At 34.7% G+C, this 16,851-nt stretch overlaps 5 protein-coding genes across 5 annotated transcripts; 3 read left to right on the top strand and 2 right to left on the bottom strand.

Moving 5' to 3' along the window:
* Nucleotides 1-1,672: 1,672 nt before the first annotated feature.
* K444DRAFT_596407 (uncharacterized protein) lies at nucleotides 1,673-2,719 on the bottom strand (the record flags this gene model as incomplete). Its single annotated transcript, XM_024878426.1, has 2 exons — nucleotides 1,673-2,495; nucleotides 2,555-2,719. The coding sequence occupies 2 exons, from the start codon at nucleotides 2,717-2,719 to the stop codon at nucleotides 1,815-1,817; spliced, it is 846 nt and encodes a 281-aa protein (XP_024732411.1). The 3' UTR covers nucleotides 1,673-1,814.
* Nucleotides 2,720-4,227: 1,508 nt separating this feature from the next.
* Nucleotides 4,228-5,427, top strand: K444DRAFT_695777 (uncharacterized protein; the record flags this gene model as incomplete). Its single annotated transcript, XM_024887890.1, has 5 exons — nucleotides 4,228-4,335; nucleotides 4,384-4,685; nucleotides 4,736-5,156; nucleotides 5,277-5,300; nucleotides 5,416-5,427. The coding sequence occupies exons 1-5, from the start codon at nucleotides 4,240-4,242 to the stop codon at nucleotides 5,425-5,427; spliced, it is 855 nt and encodes a 284-aa protein (XP_024732412.1). The 5' UTR covers nucleotides 4,228-4,239.
* Nucleotides 5,428-6,049: 622 nt separating this feature from the next.
* On the top strand, nucleotides 6,050-7,292 carry K444DRAFT_568519 (alpha/beta-hydrolase). The gene is made up of 2 exons (XM_024877203.1): nucleotides 6,050-6,330; nucleotides 6,453-7,292. Exons 1-2 carry the CDS (start codon nucleotides 6,151-6,153, stop codon nucleotides 7,239-7,241), a joined length of 969 nt encoding a protein of 322 aa, XP_024732413.1. The 5' UTR covers nucleotides 6,050-6,150; the 3' UTR covers nucleotides 7,242-7,292.
* Nucleotides 7,293-7,632: 340 nt separating this feature from the next.
* K444DRAFT_617207 (uncharacterized protein) lies at nucleotides 7,633-8,821 on the bottom strand. Its single transcript, XM_024881075.1, has one exon. It carries the CDS (start codon nucleotides 8,788-8,790, stop codon nucleotides 7,867-7,869), a length of 924 nt encoding a protein of 307 aa, XP_024732414.1. The 5' UTR covers nucleotides 8,791-8,821; the 3' UTR covers nucleotides 7,633-7,866.
* Nucleotides 8,822-11,052: 2,231 nt separating this feature from the next.
* Nucleotides 11,053-11,874, top strand: K444DRAFT_509596 (uncharacterized protein; the record flags this gene model as incomplete). Its single annotated transcript, XM_024873424.1, has 1 exon — nucleotides 11,053-11,874. A coding segment is annotated over one exon (822 nt), but the record flags the coding sequence as incomplete, so codon positions are not given.
* Nucleotides 11,875-16,851: the final 4,977 nt, after the last annotated feature.

Consider the following 16,851-nt stretch of genomic DNA (forward strand, 5'->3'; position numbering starts at 1 on the left):
TATTTTTGCTTTTTCTTTTAACTAATATATTAGATATTATAGATATTATAAATATTATATTTATAATATATATATTTTTATTTAGTTTAATAATATACTTTATTTCTTTAGTATAAAGCTTTAGTAATATCTTATAAAATTATACTTTATAATTTAATTAGCTTAAAAGCTCGAGCTTGGAAATATATTCTTTATTATTTATAATAATATATTTTATAATTATAGAATTATTAGTAATAAAAATAAAAATATTTATAGTTTACTAGCTATATTTATTTACTAGTATATTATTATTTTTTCTTATATTTTTAGCTTAATAATATATAGTTTCTCTAAATATCTAGATAAACCGGAGCTTTATAATTTTTTACAAATATAATTTTTAATTAAATATAATTTAATAAGGAAATAATATAATAAAAATAAAGGCAAGAAAGAAAACTCAATTATATTAATTAAAGAGAGAAAAAAAGAAAGAGAGATCTTAGATTCTTATCTCGCTAATCTATATAATAATACTATATTTATTATATATATAAAATAAAAGTAATAGATTATATAGATTTTTTTTTAGGAATCTAGGCTAATTATAATATATTAAAAAGAATAAAATTAAGGTTTATATACCAGAAAATAATTAAAAAATAATTACTTTAGCTAAAAACTCTTATTTTTATAATTATTTCAAGTATATTATAATTGTTTATTACTTTATTTGAGATTTAGTAAAGATATAGAAGACCTAAATAATCTATATTCTAATAACCGAAATAATTACTAATAAAATAATAAAACTACTATTTAAAATAGCTTTTAAGAGATTTAAAAAGATATTAGAAGTAACCGGAAATAAAAAATCTAGGAAAACACAAGTATAAAACTAATATATTTAAGAGAATATACCTTAAAAAGAAGTATTAAAAAACAAGTTATATAATACTATTATATAATCTAGTAAGATTATAGCTTTATAAGAGTTTGTAATCTTCCTTTCTCTTCTTTTTTCTTTAATTAATATAATTAAATCTCCTTTTTTACTTCTATTTCTATTATATTATTTCCTTATTAGATTATATCTAACTAAGAAATATATTCTCAATATTAAAGTTATAATTAAAAGATTATTACTTTATATTAATCTTATATATAAAGGTTATACTTATTAAAAGTACTTATAATAAAGTTTAATCTTATTATTATAAATAATTACAAAAAAGAAAAAGAAAAATGTATTTAAAATTTAAAATCTTTTAAAACAAAACTTAAGTACTTATTTTAAACTTGAGAAAAAAGGTTTATTAAAACTTAAAAAGAAACCTTATATAAATAAGATATTAATTATTTATCTATAGTAATTTAAAAGTAAATATATAATTATTATAAATTAAAAGTATATGAATTTTGCTGGGAAAACGGCTATTGGTCGAAATTTTTATCACCCCACTATATACTGACAGCGACAATGCACCTAAGCTAACAGTGACAATGCATCTGAGCTGATAGCGACGATGCATCTGCATTGACAGCAATGATGTACTTGAGCTGATAGCGACGTTTAGATTGGCAGCTGGTACACAGCTGCCTTCATAATAATGACCAGACTGACAGCCGTCCGGCAGCGATTTGATAGCTGATAACAAACTTTTGTATTACTAAGAGTGGATAATATTTAATTAATCGCTCGACATAACCGTAGCATTATTCTCAACAACAGACCAGGATGACTTCGGAAGGTTCGGCAGGGGGTTAAAGGCTCGAGTTTATCGAGCTCTAGGATTCATCCTGCGATGTTTCAGATGTCCAATGCCACTCGCTCACAATCTCTCCACCCAGAAGACTAAGCTGACCACGTCTCCACCAAAGTGTGCCATCTGCGCCTGCCCTGCTGATTGGGCTTTTACGTCGACCTTGAACTTTACTTTCGTTTTTTCAGCAGCTTGGGTCCACATTTCCTTGAATGACTCGACGCTGTAAAGGTGGAGCTTGCCAATTGGAGCTACTACCTCTCGGTCAATTCTGCCTCCCAAGCATTCGCCAACGATGACAGATCCGGAGCGATTGCTTAGCAGCTTCGTCATGCGCATTGCGACCACGAGTCCGTCGTCTCGGCTGAAACAATGCAAGAAACGGCCGTTATAGATAATGTCGATCTTGCCGTTCCATGCTGCGAGTTCCGGATTAGGGCCGGACTTTTCGAGTACGTCTGCCGAGATAAATTGCGACTTGAGCGTATCACGGTCAAGAAACAAGTCATACCCCAAGTCGATAAAGCCTGCCTCAAGCTCAACTCCATATACGAGGTGGTCGGGTACTCCATCGTCGATCATTTGCCTGACATCCTGACCAAGAGCACAACCGAGGTCGAGAATCCTCTGACCTCCTTCCTTTGCCCGGCTGATGATGCTGGAATACTGAGGCAATGTATTGACCGTGGGAACAACAAAGGACCACATGCCCACGCATGGCCAGGGGAAGACCTTCCATGCTTTTTCGCGCTACTGCACAGTAAGCTTGGCTGCAACATGCAGGACTATCGCATATTAGAGTGACCTACTACGGTGTAGAGATGGGGCACCACCTGATCGGAGGGCAATTTACAATACCTCTCGATCAGATCACGGCAATTCTGATCGAGAATAATCTCCTTAAAAAATCCAATAGCCAAGTTGTCCGTCTCTGGCAGCTCGTTGGACACTGTTGCAACTTGGGCATCGGCCATGGTTACGAAATGCTGAGAATCGCAAGTAGACTCGCTTCGCTTGCTTGCTACTCCACAGGTGTCAATTAGTCAAATAACCTAGATGGTTATAAGTGCGGAACTTTTGCCGTTCTGATTGATTGACAGTTATGAGCCCAGTTAGCGGTGAGAGTACCCTTAAGAAAAGAGGGATGGTTGAACCTAAATTATAAGCAATATATAGATACGCTGGCTGAATCAGATGGCTGTAGCAAGACATAAAAACTGGTTTTGTTTAGGCTTTATGTGATAAACCTTGAAAGGGTGTATTAATTAGTTAAACAAGTCAGCTACTCCCCATTTCGGCCACCCACTTTTAGTGTAATTTTATATAAAAAACGTATTACCGAAAATATAATTAATAAATTAAACAAAAATTATAAAGGTATAATAAAAGCTAATTATATAACTTTAATTAAATTATTATATAATTATTTAAATTCGAAATATAAGATATATTTTTAAATCTTAAAATCTTAAAATTCTTATATAAAATTAAAAACCTAAATTTTAATAAACTTTAATATTATTTATTAAAAAAAAGTAAATTTTAAGACTAAAAAATTAAGGCGTTATTGTGATGCAAATCTGCCCGATTTGCCTATACAAATTTTGGTGCGATTTGCGTATCGCTGTTCGTTGCGTATCGCTATCCCCACCTACAAGGTGTGCTAGGCGAATTGTAGGTGGGAACCGCCGAACGATTATTACTAGCAGAGGTCTGTCGTCCAGCCTCGGCTAACGAGGCAAAGTCCCATAGCCCACACTAGTTACGCAATCGCTTTTAGATGAACGCGGGATCACTTGGCACCGCACGATTATTTAGCTGCGTCGGGGATCTTGGCCCATTCTGTATATCTCTAGGATTAGTACGGAGTACTTTGTACTCCGTAATGATCATCGATTCCTATCCTTCTCGCATCCCTGATCGAGCCGGTTAGGGCTGCAATAGGCATTGGCAGGCCCCTTTGCAAGGGTCGCAAGCTACGAGGGACTCAAGTGACGCTGGAAGCACTAGGGAAACGGGACCTAAGTTAGCGTTCTCAAAGATTTCAATTGTCCCCTCATGTAGTTTTACTCCGCCATATCCGAGGTTCTTAATAGCTGTGCGGGTTTACCAACCTCCGCATCACTTCTCACAAGTAACGTCCGTCCCTGCGTGCCGAAAAATTGGACAAATTTCAAAATTCACAAATCGCTATATTAATAGAAATAGTGTAATAAACTTATTTCTAACTTTAAATATAAAAACTTTTCGTTGTGGTTGGCTTAAAGAGGACTTTGTGGAGAAAAATCCGCGGATCCTTGCGATCTTATTGGCCGTTTTCGGCACTCCGGGTTTTTGCCACGCAGGGACAGACGTTACTGCTAGCAATTGAACACCAAATTTAAATCAGAAAAATATTCAGCTTATTCTCTTTCAGTGAAGGTAAGACTATGGATACAAAGTATCTCTCTTAATAATCAAAGAAGCACAGCTTTAGAGGAAGCAATCAGGCCCTATGTTACATGCCGTCACCTTAGCTCGGGCTACGGATGTCAACGAATCTATACGAATTCTTCGGCTTGACTTTAACGCTGCTGAAATTGGTGCAAATGTCAGTGTTATCTCTCTATTTGGCTCTACTGGCACTAACTTATCAAAGTTTCTTCCAGGTCAATGGCTTAATCTTCATCTGGACGGCTTAGAAGTGTTAAGAGGATATGGTATCATATCAGTACCAGGCGCGGCATTGGCAGCTCAGGATCTTGCGCCAGGGTCCAAGCCGCACGTTGAAGTCATCATTCAAAATGCGCCTCAAATACAACAACCGCGGGCAGAAGTCTCTTTACTTGTCGGCACGCAGCTGAACATCTCTTTCGGAGGAAGCTTTGTATGGCCACCAAATAATGTACACACTACTCCTATAACCAGAGTTGTTTTCCTCGCTGGAGGTGTAGGTGTGAGGTAAGCCTGTCTGAGCAAGCTTGCCCAGCGTATGATTAACAAACTTTCAGTCCGCTCGTATCTATCTTGTCACACATCTTTGGGACAAATACAGTGCCACAGGAGGTCCACTTTTTGTATGCTTCCAGGGTCAAAGGATACTACAATATCTCACATGTTCTTGGACTTGAGAGACTTATAAGTATCAGCAAGGCACACGAGGGGAAATTCCATCTCTACCTTTTCTTTGGCGGCTATGCAAGTAGAGGGTTGATGGAAGCTGCGGTGCCGCGGCAGAGTTTCGAACCACGAGTTATGATGGGCGCAGATGTTCTAGATATATTCAGAAACTTCAAGTTTAAGCATACAACAGTATGCTATGTTGCTGGACCTCCTAACATGACAAGTCATTTTGTTAAACTACTTCAGCAGAAAGTCGGAATGGACGCCAGTAGAGTGCTCTACGAGGAGTATGAAGGTGAGGTCTCACAGGTATATACAGAAATTTAGACTTCTATAGAATTGAATATAAGGCAGAGCTCATAAGGTGCAAACCTAGGAAGTGGTATTCAGTCAAGTACAATATTAAGAAAGCTAATAAAATTCGAAAAGGGTTTCACCTGTCAGAACTCTCACGTGAGTCAGTGGAATATCTCTAAGGTTACAAATAAGTTAACTTAACTTATTATTAATATAAATATATATATAAATATATGTTTTTTTTTAAAAAAAATATTAATAATTTATTTAGTTATTTATATAGTTAATAATTTTTAATTATATTAAATATTAAATGCTTTTATTAATTAAATTACGTTTTCTATTATACATTTTTTTTTAAAATAATTAAAAATCAATATAATTTATATATATATTTAAATACATTAAATATTTATATTTATATATTTTTAAATATTTTTAATTCTTAAACGAATTTATTTATATTATTATTTAATATTAATTAATTATCAAAAAATAAATTTAATGGAAAAATAAATTAATATTAACTTAAATTAATCTAATTTTTTTATTTACTAACTTAACTTAAACTTAGAACACTTAACTTATTTCGCAACCCTGGATATTCCGTACCATGGTGTATTTAGCTCGTCACATCTCGTTAGTTAGTACCCTTTGAACAATGGACCTTCCTTGATCCGCCGAAGTCCCGACATCACCAAAGCAGGAGGGAAGCAGATTATGCGATACTGCGAGTTTAGTGTCTTAAGAATGCACTGCTGAATATTCACCTACTTTGTACTAACCCGCGCTCGCCCCACCTCCTATTTCCTCCATCCCGGCACTGACATGCGCGATCAAATCAGGGTTTGCATATATTCAACACACGGGTGCCAGGACTCACCAGGCCGCCGTGCATATAAAAATCGGAGGAGCCAACTCTCCTTTCCCTCACCCACGTAGTTCTTCTAGCCACTTCTGATGTACATGATCCTGCGATAAACCCCTAAGGACACCACCAGTGACAATGTCGTCATTACCACCGATACCTCAGATGCCGAATCCATTTGCGCCGTTTTTCGTTACTGATGTTTTCACGTATAAGACGTTTCAGGACACACCGATTCAAACTGATGTCCATGTTCCGAAGGACATCGAACCTGGTGAAAATCTACCCATGCTTCTGCTCATGCATGGCGGGAGTCTGGTATGCGGCGTCGTCTTTTCTCCATCATCATGCGTGATTTCCACTTTCGTACAATACAGCATTTTGCTTGATCAAGCAGGCACCAACATATTAGCATTTCCAGACTGACATTTGCATCCCAGATTGCCGGCCACCGAAGGATGTGGCCGTTGCTCTGTGGACCGTGGCTGGCTACCTTTGCCGCCAAGCACAAGGCGATCGTGGTCGTACCCGACTACCGCTTGGCGCCAGAGACGAAGACGCCAGAGATTCTAGCAGACCTTGTATCTTTCTGGGAATGGGTTCACGGAGTCTTCCCTTCACTGCTCAAGGGGAAGCGCAGTGTTACTCCTGACCTGTCCAAGCTAGCCATTCGTGGTGAGAGTGCAGGAGGGTGGTGCGCGCTGCACTTGTCATTGCTCTATCCACAAGAGATCCGAACCTCTATTCTGGCATGGCCTATGGTCGACACTGAGAGTGACTGGTACAAGGTCGGTAGTGGCAATAGTATTATGATGGGCATGCCGCCTTTCCCTAAAGATCAGACCGAGAAGTACTTGGCCAGCATGAACATGAATGCAGTGACAACCCAAGGAGGATACGACCGTTTTCCCATCGCAATAGGTGGTATGCAGAATGGATTCGCACACATCATCTGGGGGAAGGGCGAAGAGACGTTCGTGCTTCGAGCACTGGAAAGAGGATGCGCCAAGTTACCGAAATTTGTGTGGATATCGCATGGAAAAGATGACACGGCGGTCCCGCTCGAGGGAAGCGAAAAGCTGGTCCGTTTGATCAGAATCAATAGTGCAGGTACGTCTGTACGGTTTGATGTAAAGCCTGGAGACCACGGCTTTGACAATAATGTGCCATTTGAGGAGGAGTGGCTTCAAGAAGCGCTGAAGCAGGTCGCTGTCGCATGGCTGGCTTGACTCGGGCTGAAGTATGTCTAGGGGCCCTTACTAAATAAATAAGACTCAGACCAATTCCTATATTCACAAATTAAGGGAGCTGCAGAGCTCTCGCACCCAGTTTAGCTACCAGTTCGTACCTTCCACTAGTTTCCACTGGTGGTTCGTGAAAGCGACCTGGCCATACTAGCGACCTGGCCAACCCCCCAAAATTGGTGTTCCTCGCTAAATTTGTAGCAGACCAGCACAGACCAGCTAGCTAGAAGTACCTCCTATACAAATTACTATGTGAAATACTTGGCCAGGTCGCTAGTATGGCCAGGTCGCTTTCACGAACCACCAGTGGAAACTAGTGGAAGGTACGAAAGGGGGTCTCAGGAAGTCAAGAGCACCCCCCATGTTTCTGCCATTGCCAAGACATCCAAATTAGGTATAATTTATATGCTGCTTTAATGCTCTACCAATGAGTTTGTGCACCTTTCCGGAATCTGACTTTCTCAAGCCTTTCTGGAAGGGAGTCTATATACTTATTAAAGTCCTCTACTGTAATCTCCTTTTCCCAAATATCAAGGACTGCCTCCTGGAGGTCTTTCAAAGACTACCCACCGTACGGTTTCCTATTCCGGAGCCTTTGTTTTAAGATCCTCTATACGTTCTCAATTGGATTCAAATCCGGGGAAGAGGGTGGCCAATCGATCGAGTATATAAAGCATTCCACCCGTGCTTTATTACAAAGACCTTGGTTCTTCTTTGTATCCTTCTTCCCGTGCACTCTACTTCCGTCCTCAACTATAAAGTAGTCTTCGTCCGTACAAAAAGCCCCTAAACTCTGCTTTTGACCGTATTTATCCGTACAAATCTCTCCTAAAAGCCCTCGCAAGATCTGCTCCTCATACTTCTTTTGTGTAAAGCCCTTTCCTTCTCCTTCCATCGACAAAACCACAAGCTTGCTCTTAAAGTTATATCCAATCGCCGCTGTACAATGTATAGATGTCCGACCACTTGTAAACTTGAATTGGATGCAATCGAGTCGTCGTCGTTCTCCCCTTTTGCGAAGGATTTTGAGCCGTCGTCGTAAATTCGATTGGATTGTAGTCTCATCGTAATAAATGCCCTTACGCCAGTACTCCTTCCCCCGATCCCAATTCTCAATTGAAAAGGTCCATCGCTTTCGTTTTGTAGCTTCTGAGAGAAAGGGTTTGCAATCAGGTAAATGGTGGTGATATCCGTGACGGGCGAAGGCAGCTAAAATCGTATTATCAGAGGCTTTAATACCGTGCTCTCGTGCGATCTCCTGGAGGGGCATTGCTCGCCGGTCAAAGTGGCCTGTCATCCACCTAATCATCTCCTCCACCTTTTCATCTGAGATAATAGGGGGTCTGCCCGTCCTCGTTTTACCTGTCCGTCGATCGGAAGGCTGTCGGTGTAGCCATTTAATCGCTGTCTTGCGCTTGACATTGACACGCCGAGCAGCCTCTGCTTGCGAGAGCCCTTGCTCAACAAGACACCGGAATCGTGATCGTTTAGGGGTATCGTGCTCTTTGCGGAGTGTTTTGCGAACGTAGCCCATTGTGTTTGGCTTGTAGATAGCTCTAGAAGCTGTAAGAGCAGTATATAATTGATGGTGTGGAGGAAGAAGGTGCTAGAACAGCACGGCACTAAGCTCACCGCCTTTACAGGGGGGGTGCTCTTGACTTCCTGAGACCCCCTTTCGTACGAACGGGTAGCTCGTTTCGGCACGCGAAAGAATCTGTTGGATTGCAGAGTTTGAGGCCCGCAGGGCTATCGCTCGGCCGTTCGAACGCTCGATAAGGGTTGTTCGAGCCATTTCCGGGGCGCTCGAGAACTGTAGGATTAGTAGCATTCGGCTAAGTGTTGGTTTAAACTTATTTAATAATAAAAAGGTTTTAATAAATTTTCGTAAAGCGGCGGCATTATTTTAAGGCTTTATTAACTCGCCGTTTATATCGCGAGATTTATTACTAAAATAGATATACCCGTCGGCAATTCCTCGCTTTGCTGGGGCCGACTTGCACTAGCAAGTCGGACCCAGCAAACTCCGACATATCACCAACTCCGACATTTGCGATAAAATATTAATTATTAAATTATCGAAATAATAGAATTAGATTATTATAGCCCTCAATCAAGTCTATAATCGCCTAATAGAACCTTTTGAAATATAAGAAGGTTTTAATATAAATTATTAATAATTCATTTTAAAATTATAATATTATTTATGCTTTTTATAGAAATTAATTTGTAATATATTAACTAATTACCATATTTATTAATATTAAATTATATATTACTATTAGAATTAAGAGTTTATATATCTCCCTGTATTGTCTAAATATTAATAGCTTTAATCTTATACTTTTTGCCTTAGAACTTCTTTTCTTTTCTTATACTAAAACTTCTTATTTTCTAGTCTTCTTAGCCTCATTCTCTATTCTCTTTTTCTTATCTCTTTCTGCATTCTTCTTAGCTCTCTATTTATTCTTTTTTCGATTATCTTTTGCCTTTTAAGCCTTTTTAACTTTTCTTCTAATCTTATTTTTCTTTTTTTTAAATTACTACTTTATATTAGTATTTAATAACCTCTAGCTCTTTTCTTATTCTAGTAAATTCGTTCTTTTCTTTCTTATTATTTCTAGCTTTAATATTATATAAACCTTTTATAAAGGAAATAATATATTATTTGTAATTCTCTTTATTTATTAAAAAAAAATTACTAGCTTAAAGATCTTAATTATTCTTATTTCATAATAATTACTTAATAATTACTTTTAAATTAGCCTTAATTTAGGCCCCTTCTTTAAACTTCTTATTTAAAAGCTTTCGAGAAGAAAATAATATTACTTTTAAGGCCTTTTATATTTGAGCCTTTTTTTAATAAAAAAATATAGCTTTATTTTGTATTTTGGTATCTTTTAAAGCCTTCTATTAAGCTCTTTAATCTGTTTTCTTAATATTTAATACGTGGCGATTAATTTAGTAATTAATATAATTAATGCCCCGCGATTTTTAATATCTTTTTGCTTTAGTATTAAGTAAGTTCTCTTTAAAAAGAATTCTAAAAATCATATTTTAATTTATAGTATAATACTACGTAATTATATAAAAAATGTTCTATTGCGCGATTATAGAGTCTAGTATAGCCTATAATTATTTTTAAAAAAAATCATCTTTATTAAATATATAGTTAATTTTTAATCTAATATATAGACTAAAAAATTGATATCGGAGTTACTGGAATGTCGGAATTAGTGTCACCAGCAAGCATGGAAAGCTGGCCCGAACCGGATGCGGAATTGCCTGCGAGTAGTTCTGTTTATTAACGTCAAAATCTTTTATCTTACCTTTATTATTTTAGTGGTTTACAAGAAATTTAACGTAACGAGCAGGCTAACGCTTTAATTGATCAGGGCCTTAGTAAGGGGAAGCAGACACACAGAAAATACACATTAGTCTCTACTTCGTACTCTCCAAATATTTCATGCTTCTTACAGTGCCACGCCTTTCCACAGAACCTGTCATCGCCCCATAAACTTCTGGCACAACAAGTCTATATACAAGAGCCTCTTCGTGTGGCTGATCTTGGCTAATACGTATATACACGCTAACACTGTCTTATACGCTTATTAAGAATCTAGAACAAGAAAGAAGTCGCAGTCCGGCATTTCCAGAACACATAGGGGCTACCTCTGTCCCTAATCGTTCACTTGCTCTGCTGTTCCTCCTGAGCTACGCAGAAGACCAAGCCGGCCCGATGCCCCATCTCACCCCTAGAAGCTCTGATAATGCCCCGACACCTCCGTCACTGCCGCCACTCGAGTCCACCACCTTCAACCAGCCGCTATTTACTCGCATCCTGCGCTTCTGGTTTGCGGGGCTTCCCTACGGCGCCACGGCGGCAAATCCGCAGCTTCTGTTCAAGTGGTTTGGCCGCGTAGATCCGGACAGCAAGGCGATATTCGACGCCTCTTGTAGGGAATTGAGCGCGGGCGCTCTCGCGTCCATTGGGCCCGATCGCCTTCAGCTGCCCTCGTTCCAGGGCTACGCGGAGGAGCGGGCTCTTGCGCTCCACATTTCTGCACCCTTTCGCAATGCGATTCAACGCTGCAGCAGTCATAATGACAGCAGCAGTGGCGGCGGCGGCTGCGATTTGCGGCCTGCCGATGTGGCTCTGGCGATGATGCTACTGCTGGACCAGATGCCACGCAATATCTTTCGTAAAGTCGATGAGCTGGGCGTGGTGTACGCGCACTACGACCGCCTCGCACGTGCGCTGCTGTACTGCGTCCTGCACCGGCATCGTCCGGACGGCAGCTTTGATGTCTACGGGCTTGATCGCAGCGAGAACTTTAGACACTCCCCCGTCTACGGCTGCTTTTTCTACATTACCTTGCAGCACTCTGAGGCATTTGAAGATCACGATGAATTTGACCGGCGGTCTGTGCAGCAGCTGAAAGACATCAGACAGGGTGATGTACTGGCTGAGAAGTTCATCAAGTCTGGAATACAGTTTGAGCAGGAGCACAGGGCTCTGCTTGAGAGATTCGGGAGATATCCCTACCGCAACAAGGCACTCGGGCGTGAGTTCACGACAGACGAGGAGAAGTATCTTAGGGAGGATGGTGAGACTTTTGGTACCAATTCTGGAGTCTGATTTTTTTAACCTAAACATAATGTCTTACTGAAGCTAGTAATTGCAATATCAAAATCCTCATTACTATGCCTGCCGATTTTTAGAGAGCTACTGCTACGAGCATATCGGAACTTGCGCGACTTTCTAATCCGCTCGCCGTACTTGCAGAACAAGAACGGATCAGACAAAATATTGCAAGTGTAGTAGAATTGAATTAAGCGTTTAATCTACATTATAGATAACGCGCTACTATATAGCTATCTTTTCTAGCTACGGTAATGGGTTGCTTCTGGTTATCTTGACGCCCGCTACATTAGCACCAACAAAGCACTCTGGCGCATGGCGAGCTTCAGGTCGCACACCTCTTCACCATGGATAATGATTTCAATACTAAATCTCAAATATCTGACCAAACCCAAGGAAACATAACTCGAATAAGTAAGTTAACTACAGGGTAGGGTATAGTGCAAACTGCGGTTTCAGACTACGGTGCAGATTTTTATTATCAAACTGCGGTGCGATTTAAGTACACTAAACTAAGGCATCTCTCCACTAAATTGAACTACGATTATATCCTCAAAACCGCGGTTTAAACTGCAGTTTGCCAGTTGCACGTGACTTTACCTGATCACACTAGTTTTAATATTAATGATTTTCTCTAACTATTTTGACTTAGCCTCTCATCCTTTAATTTTATTTCACGATTTCAAGACCTCAAAGGCCTTAATAATATCCATACCAAGCTTATTACGTAGATCCGAAATTAGTAACTTGGTGCTAGAAAACAGACGCTTAGAATCAGCTAATATAACAGAAATACTCAAGATATCCAATATTATGCGGCTAAGATTAGAATAGCTAGTTTGCTAAATCTTTTCCAACCACTATACTCTTGAATTAATATCGTACGTGTATTTAGCTACGCAATATCTCTTATTTTGATTGAGAGGAATTCAAGAGAGGCTAGAATTGAAGAAAAATTCTCTCCCGGAACCAGAGCGGGAACTCGGTAAATAACTTCAAGAATTTCCGATTAAGCACTTAAATATATTTCCATAACTATCACGCCTAAAATTAAGATTTTTAATTAATTTAAAAGCCCTAGATTTACTCTTTTAATAATGAAAGAATTATTTAATTATATTAAGGTTTGGCTATTTTCTATTTATTATAAGTTACTTAATATCCTTTAGTAATTTTAAGTAAGACTGCCCCTTAAACTATAATTATACCGCATCTACTACAGTATAGTATATTATCTACTAAACTAGACTATAGCTATATTATACCGCACTACTATAATAGTACTATAGTAGTACTAAACTGAGGTTATACTATTTCCTATCCCAATTAACTATTTTAATAACATTTGTATTTCTTTAATTTAGATCCCGAAAATATAAATATAAAACTCGAAGAACCATTTTTTTTAAAAAAAATAATTAGCTATTAGTAAAGATAAAGAAGATTAAAAAATTAAAATAATAGCTATATTAAAAACGGTTTGAAAAAGAAATTATATAAATATTTAATATTTTTTATATTATTTCGAAAAAAATCTCTAGTTTTATTTTATTTTAATTATGTTTAACTAATTTAATAAAAATAAATATATAAAAATATTATTTATATTATAATAATAATTATTGGTTTACTAGTAATATATGGTACTATTATATATTCGTGAAATACTATTTATATAAGATTAGTAAAGTTATTATTTAGAAATAGGAATTATAGTATTATAGTATTAATATATAATTCCTAAATCTGCTAAGCCTAAAGGGGTCTAGTCTACTAGTCGAGTTATTAATAGAATACGAGGTTATATAATTATATCTTATATTCTATATTTTATTATCTATATCTTATTACCTATATCTCATTACTTATATCTCGTATCTCGTATCCCGTAACTATATATATAACTCCCAAAGAAATAGCTATACTAGTACTAGAAACTCTTTAAAAAATTCGAAAAACAGAAAATAGTACTTTTCTCTAATTATATATAAATTCCCTAATTCGGCCTAATACCAGATTTCTCAAATGCTCTATATACTTATATTACTTTTAAGGTTTTAGTTATATACTAAAAGCCATAGCCTTTTATATATAACTTTTTTTCTTATATATCTATATTCCCTAATCCGGTCTAGTATTAGATATTTAGATACTAGATATTAGATACCTAGATACTTAATTTCCTAATCCGGCCTAGTATTAGATACTTAGATACTAGATATCTAGATACTAGATATCCAGATACCAGATACTAAGAGAATCTCTATATATATCCTTTTATTTATATATTTATTTCCTGCTTTATTTATATTTAACCTATTTCTCTATATTTAATTATATAGTATTTATATTAATAAAGTACTTGAGGGCATTTAATAGCTTTAATTTTATTATAAAATCGGCAGGATTCGATTTTCTCTTAATTTATTTAATTTCTATAATCTCTTATTATTTATATATCTAATAAAAGTATATTATATTAATTATTAGGTATTTCTCTCGAGTAATATCTAATTTAATAAGGCATTCGTATAATAATTTCGAATCCGTATAGATAACTAGTAATAATTCCATTTCTAGTATTCTATTAATTATAGATTTAACTAAAGTACCTATATTAAAACTATAAGCTATATTATAGAGTTCTAAAGCTAGAATACTTCTAATAACTCTCTTATATTTAGTAAAGAACTAGTAGATAATATTAGTATATCTAGTTCTATTTACTAGAACTAGAATATATCCGATTTGGGAAAAGAAATCTCTATTATTTATAAATAAAATATCTATAAAAATAATTAAATATAAGAACTCTTTTACTAGCTTTATAAATTTCAGTTCTTTAGCGGCATTCTTAATTTGCTATTAAATACACTTATTAAGTGCCTTTATATTAGTTTCTAAGGGTTTAATAGCTTCAGTAGTAATTAATAGGTTATATAAAGCTTCTAGTTAATAGACTAATATAATATATACTCTTTTAATATATTAAATAATATATTAATTCTTAATAGAGAGATTTTAATAAATAGTACTTCTACTATTTATAGTAATAGTATTTTTTATAGAAACGGTTTAGAGGTTTTTATACTAGTATTTCTATATAAGAGTAATTCCAGTAGTATTTATATAGATAATACTTCTATTAAACTTAAGGTTATAGTTAAAAGCAAGGAATTTATACTTCTTAACTAAAAACTTAGTCTTATAAAGCTTTAATTACTTTGCTTTTATAAAATTATTAGTTCTAATAAATAAAGTATTATTAGTTTAAAGGCTAATAATTCCAAAGAATTACTTATTATAGAGGAGGTAAGGGTTATAAATTAATTATTTTATAGAAAGCTTATTAATATAATAGGAATAATAAGTCTTAAACTAGTAGTTTCCTGCTTCTAATATATTATATAATAGTTTTATAATTTTTAGAATAGAATTATTCTTTAGATTTAGCTTTTTACTAAGCTTATAAAGTGAGTAAATATAGAAATTATAATTAAGTAAGGTTATTAATTAGATATAAGTTTATAAGATATTATATAAATATAATTCTATAATATTTATTATTATAATAGTAATACTAAAGATAATTCTCTAGCTAATATATTAAATAGTAAGTAATTATATTAATATTATATATTTCTTACTATTATTATAGGCTTAGATAACTAGTCTCGATTTCTTAAATTCTCTTTCTATATTCTTATTCTTGATCTTATTAATAAACCGGAAGTTAAAGATATATATTTCCTTTAGTATCTGAGATCTGGAAATAACTTTAAATATATTCTTTTCTAGAAGGCTAGTAACTTTAACTTAACGGGAATTCTTATATAGTTTATTATTCTATAGGAATACCATAATATCCAGGGTCTTATAAGAGTATCCTCTATTATACTTTAGTAGAATAGCAGGAATAGTAAAAGGAATTATATCTGTATTACTTTTAGTCTTATTATTAGGTTTAGAAATAGATTCAGGTTCAGGGCTATTAGTAATAACTTTAATATCTCTTATATAAAAGAGCTTTATAAAAATTAAACGGAAAATAATATTACTATATAATAGAGCTAGTATATAGTTCTTTCTATTAATAGCTACTAGCTTATATAATCTATTTCAATTACTAGATTAATTAGTATTTCTTTTATACTAAATAAGAATATTTGAATTCAGAAGTAATTTATAAATATTAGTAATATTAGAACTATTTCGGATATTTAAAATATTTATAATTTAATATCTAGCTTAAAGCTTCTAAATTTCTACTATTACCTTCTTAAATACTACTAATTATTATAATATAGTAAGTAATAAGATATTATATTTAGTTATTTAAGGTAAAGTACTATAAGCTAAAAGAATTAAAATAATACTATTAGGTCTTATAGAATTATTAATAGCCTTAAAAGCTATTTAAAGTATAGTATTCTTATTAATTCTATTAATTTTAACTAGAATAATAAAATAGATATATTAGATTAGGCTATAATAGTATTCTATAATTCTAATAAAGTTATAAGCTTTTATAGAAATAATCTTAATTTTGGTTCCTATAGTATTTATAAATTAAATAAACTTCTTATTAGTAAACTACTTTCTAGTATCTGCTATAATCTAATTAGAAGAGCCTAAATAGTTATTAATCTAATATTATTTAAATATATTTAAGATATATATTATACTAATATTCTAGAGCTATTAGCCGGCTTAATATTAAGTACCTTTATTAATAATATAGAATATAGGCTTATGAGAAATATAAAAAATATTAATAATAATAGAATAGTTAAAGCTAATATTATCTTTTAGATTAAACTTGAATTATCCGGGTAATTAGCTATATTACTAGTATTATTTATAGTACTTTATAAAGTATTTAAAAGCTTTTATATTAATATTATAGCCTGCTTATTCTAGTATATTTCGGAGCTTACTAATAAATAAATAACTAAA

This window comes from Hyaloscypha bicolor, assembly GCF_002865645.1.
Source record: "Hyaloscypha bicolor E unplaced genomic scaffold K444scaffold_125, whole genome shotgun sequence".
Lineage (NCBI taxonomy): Eukaryota > Fungi > Ascomycota > Leotiomycetes > Helotiales > Hyaloscyphaceae > Hyaloscypha > Hyaloscypha bicolor.